Source organism: Labrus bergylta, chromosome 15 (genome assembly GCF_963930695.1).
Source record: "Labrus bergylta chromosome 15, fLabBer1.1, whole genome shotgun sequence".
Classification (NCBI taxonomy): Eukaryota; Metazoa; Chordata; class Actinopteri; order Labriformes; family Labridae; genus Labrus; species Labrus bergylta.
This window is the reverse complement of record NC_089209.1, coordinates 3,461,738-3,478,742: the sequence shown is the minus strand read 5'-3', so window position 1 is coordinate 3,478,742 and position 17,005 is coordinate 3,461,738. Positions and strand designations below refer to the sequence as shown.

At 40.0% G+C, this 17,005-nt stretch overlaps 1 protein-coding gene across 2 annotated transcripts in view; it reads right to left on the bottom strand.

The window, feature by feature from the left end:
• The window catches only part of LOC109976674 (uncharacterized), a 36,138-nt gene extending 19,395 nt beyond the window's left edge, over positions 1-16,743 (bottom strand). The window contains exons 1-7 of one of the 2 annotated variants that reach the window (XM_065963959.1): positions 16,584-16,743; positions 15,524-15,838; positions 13,763-14,050; positions 13,508-13,582; positions 10,555-10,869; positions 9,668-9,955; positions 21-113 (exon numbers count right to left, since the gene is read on the bottom strand). In XM_065963959.1, the coding sequence (XP_065820031.1) occupies positions 21-113; positions 9,668-9,955; positions 10,555-10,869; positions 13,508-13,582; positions 13,763-14,050; positions 15,524-15,838; positions 16,584-16,629 (1,420 nt within the window). In that variant the 5' untranslated portion in view covers positions 16,630-16,743. The remainder of the gene's footprint in view (positions 1-20; positions 114-9,667; positions 9,956-10,554; positions 10,870-13,507; positions 13,583-13,762; positions 14,051-15,523; positions 15,839-16,583) is intronic. The other variant, XM_065963958.1, reaches the window with a different exon arrangement.
• Between the last annotated feature and the right edge of the window lie 262 nt (positions 16,744-17,005).

Here is a 17,005-nt window from a genome sequence, read left to right as displayed (position 1 = left end):
AAATATAGTAAATTAGTAACCTTTAGTTGGTGGACCAGGATTAGAACCAGGATCAGGATTAGAACCAGGATCAGGACTAGAACCAGGATCAGGATTAGAACCAGGATCAGGATCTGTGATCAGAGGATTGAGTTTAATTACAACGTATACATCCACTTGTTTTCTCAAAATACATTATCAAGGACATAAGACTACTTGATTACAATCCATTTACAGAATATTGAACATGTTTTGGGTCATATTTGGATTTTCTTTTTGGTCTTTATGGACTCACTGATCCTACATGGTCCTACCTGTGAGGTCAGGTGGGTAGTCAGCCTGTATCTCCACTTTATTCCTCTGAACAAACTGGCAGGTGAATTTCCTGTTGTCTCCACTCTGATTCTTCACCTTCAGATGAGAGACGCAGTCTGTACCTCTGGAAAGCTTTTGGACACCTTCAGTAACCTCAGTTCCTGTCTCGTCCAACCAGCGGAGGCCGTTTGGTTGACAAGGGCGACGATTGTTGTATGTCAACAGAGAGCACTCTAATGTGACTTCACTGTTCCTCGTTTGATCAGAGTCTGCTGGAAGCTGAGAGACTGAAAGACAAAAATAACTCAGTTAAAGAATATTTGACATCCTATAAGAAATTGGCGACTAACTTAAAAGATCCTTTCAAATTTCTGTTTTGCTTTGTGGATTTTGAACAAAGAAATCATGAATTGAGTGGAAAGAAGAAAAAAACAATTCTCAATGAACCAAACCAGAAATACATTTTTCAAAAGAAACATTTAAAGTTCATTTATCAGCAGTTAATATGCAAATCACTTTAGTTTAAGCAGAAGGTACTTTGTCAAGATCACATCTTTTGAAGTTTGTGCAGCTTAGAGGGTCCCTAATGTTTAGGTCTGTCCCCTGTGACAGTGAGGCCTTCAGTATGAGGAGTTTGTGTTAATGAAAGAGGTGTCTCCATTACTACTACTGTAGATACATGATGGTATCTGTTAACCCTCTGGTGTAGCTCCTGTTCAGTGGCTACAGCAGAGCTGTGGGTTAATGGGAGGGATCAGTTTGCAGACTCCTAGTAGAGTGTAGTGACTAATTTGGATCAGTTCAGACCCAGGCCAGGGCCAGAGTTGAGGAGTGGCTGAAGCAGAGCTGTACCAATTTCAAACATTGTCTCTCCTTTCTTGAGTTTGTAGTTTCTAGTAGGAATCTGAACCAGCAGATGGAAGAGGAAGTTTAAGCTCAGATGTTTTGAAGCCCATCTGACAGATAATAACTCATGTGTACCGAGATGGAGCGCAATGCAATATTTCTGTCCCAAAAACATGCAAAAATTCTCTTTTGGTAATCATGGAAGATAAACATGCTTGTGACACTTAGAAACACAGATACCTCATAAAGATAGGCATCATAAACCAGCAGACATGTGCAGAGACCCACATCCTCAGCAGTGATACCTGCCTTAGTTTTAGCTTCACTGCACTGGTTGCCAATCTCCTTTAGAAGGATTTTAACATTTTACTGACAACTTACAAATCCCTTCGTGGCCTTGCACCCGATTATTTAAATGAGCTTTAACTCCCGACTGCTCAAGCCTGCTCGCCGGACCCGAGTCAAGGTTGAGGTCAAAGGGTGATCGGGCCTTTTCAGTTATGGCGGCTCGGCTCAGGGACATTCTTCCACTTTCCATTCATCCGTTCAGCTGACTCTGTTTCTGCTTTTAAAGCCAGCCTTAAACCTAATTTTAGCAGACAGATCATTTAATCAGAGCTCCGGCGTGCAGATTTGAACTCTCCTGTTTTAATGTTTTTACTTTCATTAGTCTTTTTTTTTCTTTAACTGTATCTCTGAATCTTTGCTGTTTATGTATCTGTAATTGGAAACGTCTTTTTTAAATTACTTCTGTTCTGAACCCGTCTTGAAAAGTGCTCCACAAAAAAAGTATAATTATTATTATAGGTTTATTGATCTAGGGAGAAGTCAAGAATTAGACCGTACCTTTTAGGTTGAGCACAAAAAAACATGCCAAAGATTATCTAGATAATCGTAGAAATAAGACGTACCTGTCAGAATACTTAGAAACACAAGGACATAAAACTTGAACTCCTGTTCCAGCTGACACGCGTAGAAACCAGCATCCTCAGCAGTGATGTGTTTAATGACCAAAGAGCAGTCTGAGTCTAAACTCAGCCTGTCAGCTCGGGGTGACGTCTTCTCAATCTTTCCATCCTTTGCCTCAGAAAAAGTCCCTGATGAATTTCTCTTATAAAGCCATGAAATCCCGGAGCACTGTGGAGGTTGATTTTGAATGCCACAGGGCAGAGCGACATCTTGATCAGGGTGGTAGAAGGGATAGAGCTCTTCTTGACTGTAGCCCACTAGAAAACAAAAAGGAGAACTGTATCAATCTTTGCACACTGCTTCCATAACTATTTTATCATCATGTTTATTTCAGCATCCTTTGCACTCCTCACCACCGCACTCTTGTCTTATGTAGGCTTGTATTTATTAGCGTGTTGGTTATTTATAGTGTTCACATGACGTCTTTTAAGATGTTTTTTTTTTTTAACATATGAAAGACAGTTGTTAATTTGTGACGGACTGACTAACGAGGAGATGAGCCCAGCTTTACTCAACAGAATTGAATTAGAGAAAGAAAACCCAGAGAGGAGGAGATTGTGGAGTTAAGCTGTTAAGACACTCTGCTGTCTCTGTGAGGGAACAAAAGAATCTCCTCATCCTTACAACAAATATCGTGTCAACTTGATCCACATATTTCTGCCTTTTAGCGGACATTACTAACTTAAAGTGACAGCTGACAGTCATCCTGATATTATCATTAACACATGTTACAGAGGGGAGCTGATAAGCACGCATATTTGGTAGAAGCTCTGGGGGTTTGAGTCTGACCCATAGCCCCTCACTCCCGACTCTCTGTCCTCTAACTGACCTCTCTGTGCTCTCTAATGGAGGCGTAAAGGCACAAAAATAGATTTTAAGAAAATAGGCTTGACAATAGTGTTTCTGGTAGTAATATTTCCCACTACAGTTTCTATAATGGAGTCATAAAAATATCACGATAAGTCAAAGTACAACATGTATTTAAAAAGAAAAGAGCTTTACCTTCAAACAGAAGAGCAAAAACAATGATTAGTTCCAGTCGAGCCATTCTCTGTCCATTCTCTGTCAGCGCTCGTTTGCTCTGACTTTAAACTCACATTGATCTGATGTGAGGTAAACGCTGCAGTTTCCTCTTTGAGGTTGAACTAATGTGTTAAAATAACTTTCAAGCAACTGCCTCTCCTTCCATCGAGCTTGTCGCAAGGCCCACAAGCTTTCATCATCAACTTGTTCCTCTTAAAAGACTTCTCACAGCACGCGGGGGGGTGGGGGGGGGGATGATCCAAGACGGGAATATTTTATCTTTAAACATAAACATCAGGGTCTCTGTTTATACTTTTATTTTATCCTTGCTAAATATATATTTCATTAAGCTGTAAGTGGATAGTTGAGCATTTTTGTATCATCCAAAGTGTTATTTTGGATGATTGAAGAACTGCTCTGAACATTTTCAGCCTTTAGTTTGCAAAGTTTTCTGCATTAAATCCTGTATCAGAGTATAATATGACTGATGATTATACTATCAAGGTTTTTAGGTAAGTCCCCCTTTCCTTCCACCTGTAGCCCTGTCTGGCTGCTGGCCTAAAGAAATACAGCACAGATAATGAATACACCCCAGAGAGGACTATTTATCTCACAGCATAGGGTAATGAAAATGTTGTTGTTTCTGGTGTAGCTCCTGTTCAGTGGCTACAGCAGAGCTGTGGGTTAATGGGAGGTTAATGTGGGTGTAATCAAAAGAGGAAGTGGCACGTTTGGTAAGAAGCATGCTCGACCTGTGGGCAAATATTAACTGGAAACATGAACTACAGCTGAGAGAGGTGATGAAATCATTCTTTTTGATAAACACTAAGCAGTGTGAGAGAGACGTAATCACTAGTCTCCAGAGCCCATCCCATAGACAATAACAATATATGTTACCTCTTTTTAGCCAGTGCTTTAGTCTCTCTAATGGCCAGTAGGGGGCTTCTCCACTGGCTGCTGAAACTAAGTTGATTGCATAGATGTCTCTGAGAAAATGACCTTGTTTCTCACATGTTTTATAACCAAAGTAAAAAAATATGTTTTCCTAAAAGGTTTTCTGGTTTGTATGTCTTTTCTCTAAACTAAAGATGTAAATGTTGACGTCAAATCTCTTCAGAGTTATATACCATCAGTATGGACTTGATGGAACGTTGTTTGAGTTCATGGCTTCACTTTCCTTTGGTACCGGCAGTGGCGTTTTTCTTGTTGTCTCAAGTGGAAGCACTGTTGTCCTTTTCTTTTATTTTACTGTCTTCAACAGTTCAACAGTCTGTTCTGTTGATGTCATCATCAGATAGAAAGTTTTGTGGGCGTAATATTAAAGGTGGAGTAACTAGCATTTCTCAATGCAGCCTGTAAACACAACATTCAAAACGGGGCCCCTCCTCCTGGGCTCATCGCTCCCAGAAGCGCACACTCACTGCAGGACGTGGTGTGTACTTGTACTGCTTGTAGCTACAATGCAAGCTACCGCACCGCATGCTAGCTCAAGCTAACCACCAGTGTTTGGGATCCGCTCGTCCAACAGAAAGCAGACCAACTCCACGTCTTCGGGTGAAGGCTAACACAAGATTCACCCTCATTTCTAAATGAGCTCGGTCCACGTCCGTCATATTCAGTTTGAATCGTGTCCAAGCACTGAATTGAATCCACTCCTAAACTCACTTGCGCATTAGGAAACACATCAGCTCCCCGCCCAGAAACTCTCCGTGTCAAAAGAAAGCATCAAAATCCAGACTGACTCTATCTTTAACGATGTGACAGTCTTTAAAAACTTAAGAAGAAGTTCTGTATTTTATGAAAAGCTTGTGTAGAATGTATCAGGGAATACTTTGTTTCTCTAGTTTCAATAATTAGAGAACATCAGGTATCCAGTGTGCAAACGAGAGTGAGTGTGTGCTATTCATCAGAGTGATATTTAAAAACGAGCGAACAAAGTGACGACCACAACACAGCCGGCCTCAGCCTTTGAAAGTACGAGTGTGACTGGAGGGGTGGGCAAACCTCTTTAGATAGGGATCAGGTAATGTGTCCTGTTTTGTTGTTTATGACTTACTGCCTAATTCCACCAGATGAGTGTTTTGTGGATGAACTACAGCAGTTATGCAAGGCTTCTATTTTTGCCGGATACCGGTGCACGGTGCATCAATTTACCACAGAAGAGATCGAACGGGAAGTTAAAACACCCAGTTTATTTTCAGAATCAAACACTCCATTTTGATGGTTGGGACAAAGACCAAATGTGTGTTTGTTGCATGGTTTGTTGTTGTGTTTATGAGGGTTTTATACGGTTTTATATCACATACATTTTATTATCTCGCGGCGTTACGAGGGAATCTGTAATTACTGCAGGAACTCCTTGTTCTTGGGACTCCAGCCGTCCGGCGTCGCTGCTACTTGCTGCGCTCTGAGAACGCAGCTCGTCGATGGACGAGGGAGCCCAGAGCCGTAATTGAAACAAAATGCACACGTATCTGATGGAAGTTCTGTTAACTTTGTTCCATGTTATGTTTGAAAGAGCTCTCACACAAACAGAAATTGTTCATAAATGTTGAGTTTATTGAAGGATTTTAAGGCCGCTTTTGACAAAAACATTGTTTACATACAGACAAACAGCAAGCGCCTATACTCTGGCTTTGTTGCACTATAAGCTACAACTTTTGTATATGTATAAACTTGATCGTCACTTTATATGAATTGTGCAGATATTAACTGCTCTATGACTGCATATCAGCCTTATACCTTCTTTTTCCAGGATATGATTAACCACCATATTTGACTACCCTTACTCGTTTCTTTTTCTTAACTGTTTTCTTTGTAACTGACCATTTATCATACTACTTTATTTAAATGTAAGTTTCCCCTGAGCTCGAAATAATAATAATAAAAAACAACAACAATAAACGCCACAATTTGCTTCAAACACATTTATAAAAATATAACTTTTGAGGTGGACTTCGGAGAGACAGTATGACAGCTTGCTAGCTTAGCTAACAGGCTGGTTAACTAGCCAACAGGTTATTTCCTTAGATTCAGTCGATGTTAATTGTGAAATAAACCTTTTCTAGTTTTAAGACATTGTGAGTGATGTTAGTTTTCTAAAATATGGTAATATATTATATACAGTCAGATTGTCTTCATCATTTTGATATTCTCCAAACACATATTCCAAACTACTGGATGGTGAAAAAACATCATTAGTTTCATTATATAATATTATATCTTAAACATAAAATAATCAAATAATCATCCCTACAGGAGATTTTTATCTAGTTGAGTATTTATTAATTTACCAATAATATTTATTTGAAAATCCTAAACTTGAGCTTGATTAAGATGAGATTTTTGATCATATTGTCTTATGTACGGAAGTGGACAGATACATATTTATTTTTTGACTCTGTTTTCCTGATGATTCGATATTTCCAATAATTTTCCACGATTTTCGTCTTATTTATGTCGATATCTCTAAATAGCAACTCTGTGATATGGAGTTAATTTGTCAAGACCTCAAGAAAACGACTGTAATTCACTCATATCAAGAGAAAACCAGACATGTTAACCCTTCTGTACTTTTGCCTGCTATTTGTGTAGTATGTTTTGTTGTTGCATCATTTCTATATTTTGTTTTGCTTGGTAACACTGTAGGCACCTGAGGTTATATACTGTAGGTAGATTTGCAGCTCTAGAGGACCAGCATGCACCTGGGTGGGCCCATGGTTTAAAGCAGCAGGAGCCATGATTTTCTTTTTTTGTTTGCTTGCTTGATTTTGGATAAAATTATGTAAAAATGTTGATCCCTTGCATGGACAAAAGACTTATTTTGTCTGCGTACAGCACATCCCTGCTGTGCCTCAGTGACCGTCTGATCATGTTTGATTTAAACGTTATTAAGATTTCTTGGACAAATAGCCACTAAAATCACATTCATGTCATTTTAACTCAAAGCTTGGATCGATCAGAAGAATGACTCCGATGACGCTCAACGTTCTTGTGAGTTAAAGTTGATCCAGAAGTTGTTGATCAGTGCACTTCAGCAGCAGGAGGGCGTGCTTCTACATTTTCATAGGTGAGTTCGATGACATCCTCATCATCTTCCTCATGCACCTGTGAAATAAAACACAACAAGTGAGAGTCTGAGAAAAATGTGTCAACAGAGCAAACTGCAGCACCGTCTATGGTCTCACAGGTATCATCAAAGTCAAAGGAATCCTTACATTACATTTTTCAAATCATTCAAGTTAGTTTTAAACTCACATTGTTTCCTTTGTGCAGTGATTTGATGTAGCCTGGAAATAAAGTTTTAAAAAAGCAGTATTAATGTTCTATGAATTATTCATATTATCCAGTCGTATCAAATTCATGCCGTTTGTTTCCTCACCTTTGAGGCTGAAGACCAAAGCTGTGGTCACGATCATTAAGATGAGAGCTGAAAAACGCAGAGCCAGCATGATGTAGCTCAGAGAAGACCAGAGTGAGGCTTATAAGGAAAAAAAAAAAATATCAATACAGCTGTTAAAAAAAAATCTTTAAAGCTACAACAACTTTGTCTTTGTTTCCTCTCATCATTCTTCCTCTACCTCTCTAAAGTCGCTCGTCAATTTTAGCTGTCAGGGAGTTTTAAAAAGGCAAAAGTATCCACTCCTACGCCGATGACAGACAGCTCTACTTCAGCACCAAACTCACCCCCACTCCCTGGTCCATCCAAACCTGGATGGGAACCAATTTCCTCAAACTCAATAAGAATAAAGCTGAGCTCATGGTTTTGGTCCCAGAGGCGCTGCTCAGGGAGGTTGGTGACATCTTACTGGAATCTAACGGGGGCTCCATCTACCCATCCTCTGAGGTCCCAGCCTGGGCGTCATCCTGGCCTCAACCCTCTTATTCCACTCCCACATCAAATCTGTCACTAAATCTGTTTCTTCCATCTAAACAATGTATCTGGACTCCGGCCATCACTCTCTGACTCCATGGCAGAAAACCCTCACCCACGCCTTCATAACCTCCCGTCTGGACTAGTGTAACAGAGTCCTGTAGCTATTTTCCCAACAATTGTTTTGGTCACCTATTAACGGGCGCTGTTGCTTTTTGATCGTGTACACTCACCTTCTACTCTGCAGTAAACACAGCGCACACCGTGTCCTTTCTGAAATGCCTTTAACTGTGGTGTATGACAAGACATAATGATGTCATGTCCCTGTTTGGTGTAGAGAAGACTTTTCGCTTGAGTGATGCCTCATGGAAAGAGAGTAGGTCCCCCCCCAGCAACTCTGACCATAACGTGATCCAACTACTCCCCACCTATCGATCAGTTTTCAAGTCCAGTCAACCAGAACTACACTCTGTAAAGGTGTGGTCCAATGACAAAACAGAGGAGTGTTTGGTGTATGTAAAAACATTATGTTCATTTTTTACAGAGCAACAATAGAGTCCATTTTACGGTATGGCATCACCAGCTGGTTTGGTGTTCTAACAGTAAAATCTAAAGCTCGGATCCTCAGCCTGCAAGATCATGGGAATGTGTGCCCCTCTTACCCCCCAGGATCTTTTTGAGCAGGCCACAATCACACAGGCCAACGGCATCTTATCGGACACTTCCCATGAATTGCACTCCAAATATGTTTTGTTGAACTCAGGGAGAAGATACAGGGTTCCTCTGTGCAAACACAACCGCTTCAAAAACTCACGAGTCCCTCTTTCAGTTAAGCTCATTAATGAGCAAAAAAATAAAAAATAAAAAAATAAAAAAATAAAGGATGAACGAAAAAACAGGAGGCCCCCAATGTACCAGTAACTGTTGGCATGTATGTATGTATGAAACCGTAAGTTTTGGAGTCACATGTGTACATGTGCACAGTGTGCATGTGCATGCGCCTGTGATTGTAGAAGTGAGTGTGTGTGTGTGTGTGTGTGTGTGTGTGTGTGTGTGTGTGTGGGCCTCCACAAAGGGGTCAGTTGCCATGGTGAAGTTGAAAGTTGTAGTGTAAGATACTTAAGAACATTGAAGATTAGTGTGTGTGTGTGTGTGTGTGTGTGTGTGTGTGTGTGTGTGTGTGTGTGTGTGTGTGTGTGTGTATGTGCATGGATACGTAAGCAGACGCTTGGGTGAACTGTAGCACGGAGAAGTGAAATGTTTTTTTGCACATTTGTAATTACTGTTTTCATGTTGTTTTCGATGTATTGTCTATGCAGCAATTTCCCAGCATCCTAGACAAATTTCTCCCTAGGGAAACGAATAAAAAAACCTTGACCTTAAATATAGTAAGTTAGTAACTTTTAGTTTGTGGACCAGCATCAGGATTAGAACCAGGATCAGGACTAGAACCAGGATCAGGATTAGAACCAGGATCAGGATCTGTGATCAGAGGATTGAGTTTAATTACAACATATACATCCACTTGTTTTCTCAAAATACATTATCAAGGACATAAGACTACTTCATTACAATCCATTTACAGAATATTGAACATGTTTTGGGTCATAGTTGGATTTTCTTTTTGGTCTTTATGGACTCACTGATCCTACGTGGTCCTACCTGTGAGGTCAGGTGGGTAGTCGGCCTGTATCTCCACTTTATTCCTCTGAACAAACTGGCAGGTGAATTTCCTGTTGTCTCCACTCTGATTCTTCACCTTCAGATGAGAGACGCAGTCTGTACCTCTGGAAAGCTTTTGGACACCTTCAGTAACCTCAGTTCCTGTCTCGTCCAACCAGCGGAGGCCGTTTGGTTGACAAAGGCGATGATTGTTGTATGTCAACAGAGAGCACTCTAATGTGACTTCACTGTTCCTCGTTTGATCAGAGTCTGCTGGAAGCTGAGAGACTGAAAGACAAAAATAACTCAGTTAAAGAAATATTTGACATCCACTGAAAAGTCAGAACTTTCCTTAAAACACCCTGATATGTGTCTGTTCATCTTTAGTCATGCCATCTTCAGTACCTTGTCAAAAACCACAATCTAGACCCTCTGTTTGTTCTAACTGTATTCTTCCTTTTCTGTCTAACCTATTTAAACAAAATAGACTTAACACAGCATGGAGTACAAATGTATTACAAACTGAAACCAGAACACTTTCCATGCTGAAAACCCGGACCCCCTGTGTACAGATTCTACATTCTTATGTAGAGACAAATAATACATTAAGAGATTAAGCTCAATTGCAACTCCATTTTCAATTTTCCAAATGCTTGTGGGACTCTAAAAAAGTGATTACCATAAGAAAGGAGAAGTTAAAATCCAGGTTTTTTAAATAGTTTATCCAGATATCAACTGGCTACACCAACACAGTCTGTAAGCCTCAGAGGATAAAGCACAGTTAAACAAAAGCTGATGTGTTCGTAGGTTGAGCAACAAAATGCAATATTTCATCCAGAAAAACAACGTGCCAAAATTATCTGGATAATCATAGAAATAAGACCTACCTGTCAGAAGACTTAGATACACATTGACATCAAACTCTAACTGCTGCTCCAATCGACACGTGTAGAGACCAACATCCTCAGCAGTGATGTGTTTAATGACCAAAGAGCAGCCTGAGTCTAAACTCAGCCTGTCAGCTCGGAGTGACTTCTCCTTAATCTTTCCTCTGCTTGCCTCAGTTAAAGTCTGTGATGTATCTCTGCTATAAAGCCATGACATCCTGGAGCACTGTGGAGGTTGATTTTTAATGCCACAGGGCAGAGTGACATCTTGATCAGGGTGGTAGAAGCGATAGAGCTCTTCTTGACTGTTGCCCACTAGAAAACAAAAAGGAGAACTGTAAGAATTAGATGAACATTAAAATATCTCTCTGGAGAGAAATGATAAGGTTTTGTTTTTATTTTGTTTTAAAAAAGGACCATAAGACCATAAATAACCATGTGACACCAACATCAGCTGTGTCACTTCCACTTATCCTCCTCCTCTGACATCAATCTGCACACTGCTTACATAAATGTTTTATCATCATGTTTATATCAGCACCCTTTGCACTCCTCATCACCACTATTGTCTTATGTAGGCTTGTATTTATTAGTGTGTTGGTTATTTTTAGCTTTCAAATGACGTCACCATGGACTGTAAATATTAATGTTTGAAGCCTGAGTGATGTCACCCATCTGTTCCTGCAGGGGGCACCAGAGGCTCATCGGTCCATCCTGTCTCAGTCTAACTTTCAGTCAACCTAAAGACAGGCTGAGAGCTGGAGCTCAGGCAGGTTTTAACAAACCGTTACATCGCCCCCAACTGTCAATCATGTCAGCTGCGTGCCTCACTATGGATAACACGTATCGTTTATGAAATCAAAACGGATGAGTTGTAAAAAAAATCACCCCCCCATGTGCCGCTATATATATATACCTTTTGGGACCTTTAGTTTCCCCTGAACTTCAAATTATGAATCGATATGTTGTTTAGAATTGCCTCTTAATAGTTGTTGTTTTGATGTGTGTGCTCTCAACCAGGAAGCAGATGTTTATTTGTTTGTTGATTTGTGGATTCAGAGCTGACGTCATGATGATGATTGGTTGCAGGCTTGTAGCCACCTCCTGTTTAAAATGTTAGAAGAACTGTTTTCCTGATGAAGGTCCGGTACCACTAAGACATTTCAGTCAGGAATACTCTCGTCATAGATTTCACCATTTATTGTACTTATGGTTACAGTTGTATTTGGCGGTATTGTTTCTGTTCTTAGCTCTCAGCAGTATCAGTGCAGCGTGCCACAGATCTTTGCTGAGAGCGCAAACATTTCAACATTTCAACATAAAAACCGTAATCTGTAAGAGCAGAAGTATTAACTATGTTTGTTACATGTAAGCGATGGTAAGGCATTTAAATAAAATGTTTTAGCATTTGTCACACTTAATTTTTTAAATTTCTAAAACTGATTTCAAAGATAATCACCAGTTTTACAGTAACCAGATCCTTCTGATCCTTAATAGCTACGAAAAAACATGAATACTTATCAAAATATCTAGACTCAGGAGACTTTATGAACCACAGGAGTAATGGAGAGTACACATATTATTTATATTTCCTTAAGTACATCTGCTGACCTCTGATTACATGTAAGAATCTCTCCAAAAAAAGGAATTCTACCCTTCTGACAAAACTTTTGATGAACTTTTAAAGTCCTAAAAGAGGCTTAAGGGGTGCCGTTTGCCTAGCGGTTAGGTCGTGGAGGCGTAAGAGAACAAAAATAGATCTTAAAAAAGAGGCATGATAATATTGTTTCTTGATGTAATATTTCCCATTTTTTTGCTATAATAGAGTCATGAAAATATCACGATAAGTCAAAGTACAACATGTATTTAAAAAGAAAAGAGCTTTACCTTCAAACAGAAGAGCAAAAACAATGATTAGTTCCAGTCGAGCCATTCTCTGTCCATTCTCTGTCAGCGCTCGTTTGCTCTGACTTTAAACTCACATTGATCTGATGTGAGGTAAACACTGCAGTTTCCTCTTTGAGGTTGAACTAATGTGTTAAAATAACTTTAAAAGACTACCCTTCCTCCCAACGAGCCTATCGCAGGGCCCACAAGCTTTCATCTTCACCATGTTGCTATTAACAGACTTCTCAAGAAACGCAGAAAAAAAAAAAAAAAAAAATTGACAAAATGTCGACGTTTCAGATGAACAGACTTACCAATAATGAGCATTACACTTCCTTTTATGGTGAAGTTGTTAAACAGAAAAACTCAAACAGAAGTAATATAATGTTTTAAATAAGTGAACATGCATTTAAAGAAATCAAACACAGATCAGATCATCTTTAAAGTAAGAATGTGCAACGTTTGACACACAAGTGGTTTCCATGGTTGCTTCTTCTTTCTGCTATCTTGGGGATTTGCAAACCAACTATACTGCCACCTGCTGTAATGGACTGTGTACTCGGGCATGGAACGATGTTAATTATGTGAACGCAGACCAGCGGGGCAGAGGGGAGGGGGTGGTCAGGCACTGGGCGTCATCCTGGCCTCAACCCTCTTATTCCACTCCCACATCAAATCTGTCACTAAATCTGCTTCTTCCATCTAAACAATGTATCTGGACTCCGGCCATCACTCTCTGACTCCATGGCAGAAAACCCTCACCCACGCCTTCATAACCTCCCGTCTGGACTAGTGTAACAGAGTCCTGTAGCTATTTTCCCAACAATTGTTTCGGTCACCTATTAACGGGCGCTGTTGCTTTTTGATCGTGTACACTCACCTTCTACTCTGCAGTAAACACAGCGCACACCGTGTCCTTTCTGAAATGCCTTTAACTGTGGTGTATGACAAGACATAATGATGTCATGTCCCTGTTTGGTGTAGAGAAGACTTTTCGCTTGAGTGATGCCTCCTGGAAAGAGAGTAGCTTTTTTTTCTTTTGACTTAAATATAGTAAGTTAGTAACCTTTAGTTGGTGGACCAGGATTAGAACCAGGATCAGGATTAGAACCAGGATCAGGACTAGAACCAGGATCAGGATCTGTGATCAGAGGATTGAGTTTAATTACAACGTATACATCCACTTGTTTTCTCAAAATACATTATCAAGGACATAAGACTACTTGATTACAATCCATTTACAGAATATTGAGCATGTTTTGGGTCATAGTTGGATTTTCTTTTTGGTCTTTATGGACTCACTGATCCTACGTGGTCCTACCTGTGAGGTCAGGTGGGTAGTCAGCCTGTATCTCCACTTTATTCCTCTGAACAAACTGGCAGGTGAATTTCCTGTTGTCTCCACTCTGATTCTTCACCTTCAGATGAGAGACGCAGTCTGTACCTCTGGAAAGCTTTTGGACACCTTCAGTAACCTCAGTTCCTGTCTCGTCCAACCAGCGGAGGCCGTTTGGTTGACAAGGGCGACGATTGTTGTATGTCAACAGAGAGCACTCTAATGTGACTTCACTGTTCCTCGTTTGATCAGAGTCTGCTGGAAGCTGAGAGACTGAAAGAAAATAATCAATAACTCAGTTAAAGAATATTTGACATCCTATAAGAAATTGGCGACTAACTTAAAAGATCCTTTCAAATTTCTGTTTTGCTTTGTGGATTTTGAACAAAGAAATCATGAATTGAGTGGAAAGAAGAAAAAAACAATTCTCAATGAACCAAACCAGAAATACATTTTTCAAAAGAAACATTTAAAGTTCATTTATCAGCAGTTAATATGCAAATCACTTTAGTTTAAGCAGAAGGTACTTTGTCAAGATCACATCTTTTGAAGTTTGTGCAGCTTAGAGGGTCCCTAATGTTTAGGTCTGTCCCCTGTGACAGTGAGGCCTTCAGTATGAGGAGTTTGTGTTAATGAAAGAGGTGTCTCCATTACTACTACTGTAGATACATGATGGTATCTGTTAACCCTCTGGTGTAGCTCCTGTTCAGTGGCTACAGCAGAGCTGTGGGTTAATGGGAGGGATCAGTTTGCAGACTCCTAGTAGAGTGTAGTGACTAATTTGGATCAGTTCAGACCCAGGCCAGGGCCAGAGTTGAGGAGTGGCTGAAGCAGAGCTGTACCAATTTCAAACATTGTCTCTCCTTTCTTGAGTTTGTAGTTTCTAGTAGGAATCTGAACCAGCAGATGGAAGAGGAAGTTTAAGCTCAGATGTTTTGAAGCCCATCTGACAGATAATAACTCATGTGTACCGAGATGGAGCGCAATGCAATATTTCTGTCCCAAAAACATGCAAAAATTCTCTTTTGGTAATCATGGAAGATAAACATGCTTGTGACACTTAGAAACACAGATACCTCATAAAGATAGGCATCATAAACCAGCAGACATGTGCAGAGACCCACATCCTCAGCAGTGATACCTGCCTTAGTTTTAGCTTCACTGCACTGGTTGCCAATCTCCTTTAGAAGGATTTTAACATTTTACTGACAACTTACAAATCCCTTCGTGGCCTTGCACCCGATTATTTAAATGAGCTTTAACTCCCTACTGCTCAAGCCTGCTCGCCGGACCCGAGTCAAGGTTGAGGTCAAAGGGTGATTGGGCCTTTTCAGTTATGGCGGCTCGGCTCAGGGACATTCTTCCACTTTCCATTCATCCGTTCAGCTGACTCTGTTTCTGCTTTTAAAGCCAGCCTTAAACCTAATTTTAGCAGACAGATCATTTAATCAGAGCTCCGGCGTGCAGATTTGAACTCTCCTGTTTTAATGTTTTTACTTTCATTAGTCTTTTTTTTCTTTAACTGTATCTCTGAATCTTTGCTGTTTATGTATCTGTAATTGGAAACGTCTTTTTTAAATTACTTCTGTTCTGAACCCGTCTTGAAAAGTGCTCCACAAAAAAAGTATAATTATTATTATAGGTTTATTGATCTAGGGAGAAGTCAAGAATTAGACCGTACCTTTTAGGTTGAGCACAAAAAAACATGCCAAAGATTATCTAGATAATCGTAGAAATAAGACGTACCTGTCAGAATACTTAGAAACACAAGGACATAAAACTTGAACTCCTGTTCCAGCTGACACGCGTAGAAACCAGCATCCTCAGCAGTGATGTGTTTAATGACCAAAGAGCAGTCTGAGTCTAAACTCAGCCTGTCAGCTCGGGGTGACGTCTTCTCAATCTTTCCATCCTTTGCCTCAGAAAAAGTCCCTGATGAATTTCTCTTATAAAGCCATGAAATCCCGGAGCACTGTGGAGGTTGATTTTTAATGCCACAGGGCAGAGTGACATCTTGATCAGGGTGGTAGAAGGGATAGAGCTCTTCTTGACTGTAGCCCACTAGAAAACAAAAAGGAGAACTGTATCAATCTTTGCACACTGCTTCCATAACTATTTTATCATCATGTTTATTTCAGCATCCTTTGCACTCCTCACCACCGCACTCTTGTCTTATGTAGGCTTGTATTTATTAGCATGTTGGTTATTTATAGTGTTCACATGACGTCTTTTAAGCTGTTTTTTTTTTTTAACATATGAAAGACAGTTGTTAATTTGTGACGGACTGACTAACGAGGAGATGAGCCCAGCTTTACTCAACAGAATTGAATTAGAGAAAGAAAACCCAGAGAGGAGGAGATTGTGGAGTTAAGCTGTTAAGACACTCTGCTGTCTCTGTGAGGGAACAAAAGAATCTCCTCATCCTTACAACAAATATCATGTCAACTTGATCCACATATTTCTGCCTTTTAGCGGACATTACTAACTTAAAGTGACAGCTGACAGTCATCCTGATATTATCATTAACACATGTTACAGAGGGGAGCTGATAAGCACGCATATTTGGTAGAAGCTCTGGGGGTTTGAGTCTGACCCATAGCCCCTCACTCCCGACTCTCTGTCCTCTAACTGACCTCTCTGTGCTCTCTAATGGAGGCGTAAAGGCACAAAAATAGATTTTAAGAAAATAGGCTTGACAATAGTGTTTCTGGTAGTAATATTTCCCACTACAGTTTCTATAATGGAGTCATAAAAATATCACGATAAGTCAAAGTACAACATGTATTTAAAAAGAAAAGAGCTTTACCTTCAAACAGAAGAGCAAAAACAATGATTAGTTCCAGTCGAGCCATTCTCTGTCCATTCTCTGTCAGCGCTCGTTTGCTCTGACTTTAAACCCACATTGATCTGATGTGAGGCAAACGCTGCAGTTTCCTCTTTGAGGTTGAACTAACGTGTTAAAATAACTTTCAAGCAACTGCCTCTCCTTCCATCGAGCTTGTCGCAAGGCCCACAAGCTTTCATCATCAACTTGTTCCTCTTAAAAGACTTCTCACAGCACGCGGGGGGGGGGATGATCCAAGACGGGAATATTTTATCTTTAAACATAAACATCAGGGTCTCTGTTTATACTTTTATTTTATCCTTGCTAAATATATATTTCATTAAGCTGTAAGTGGATAGTTGAGCATTTTTGTATCATCCAAAGTGTTATTTTGGATGATTGAA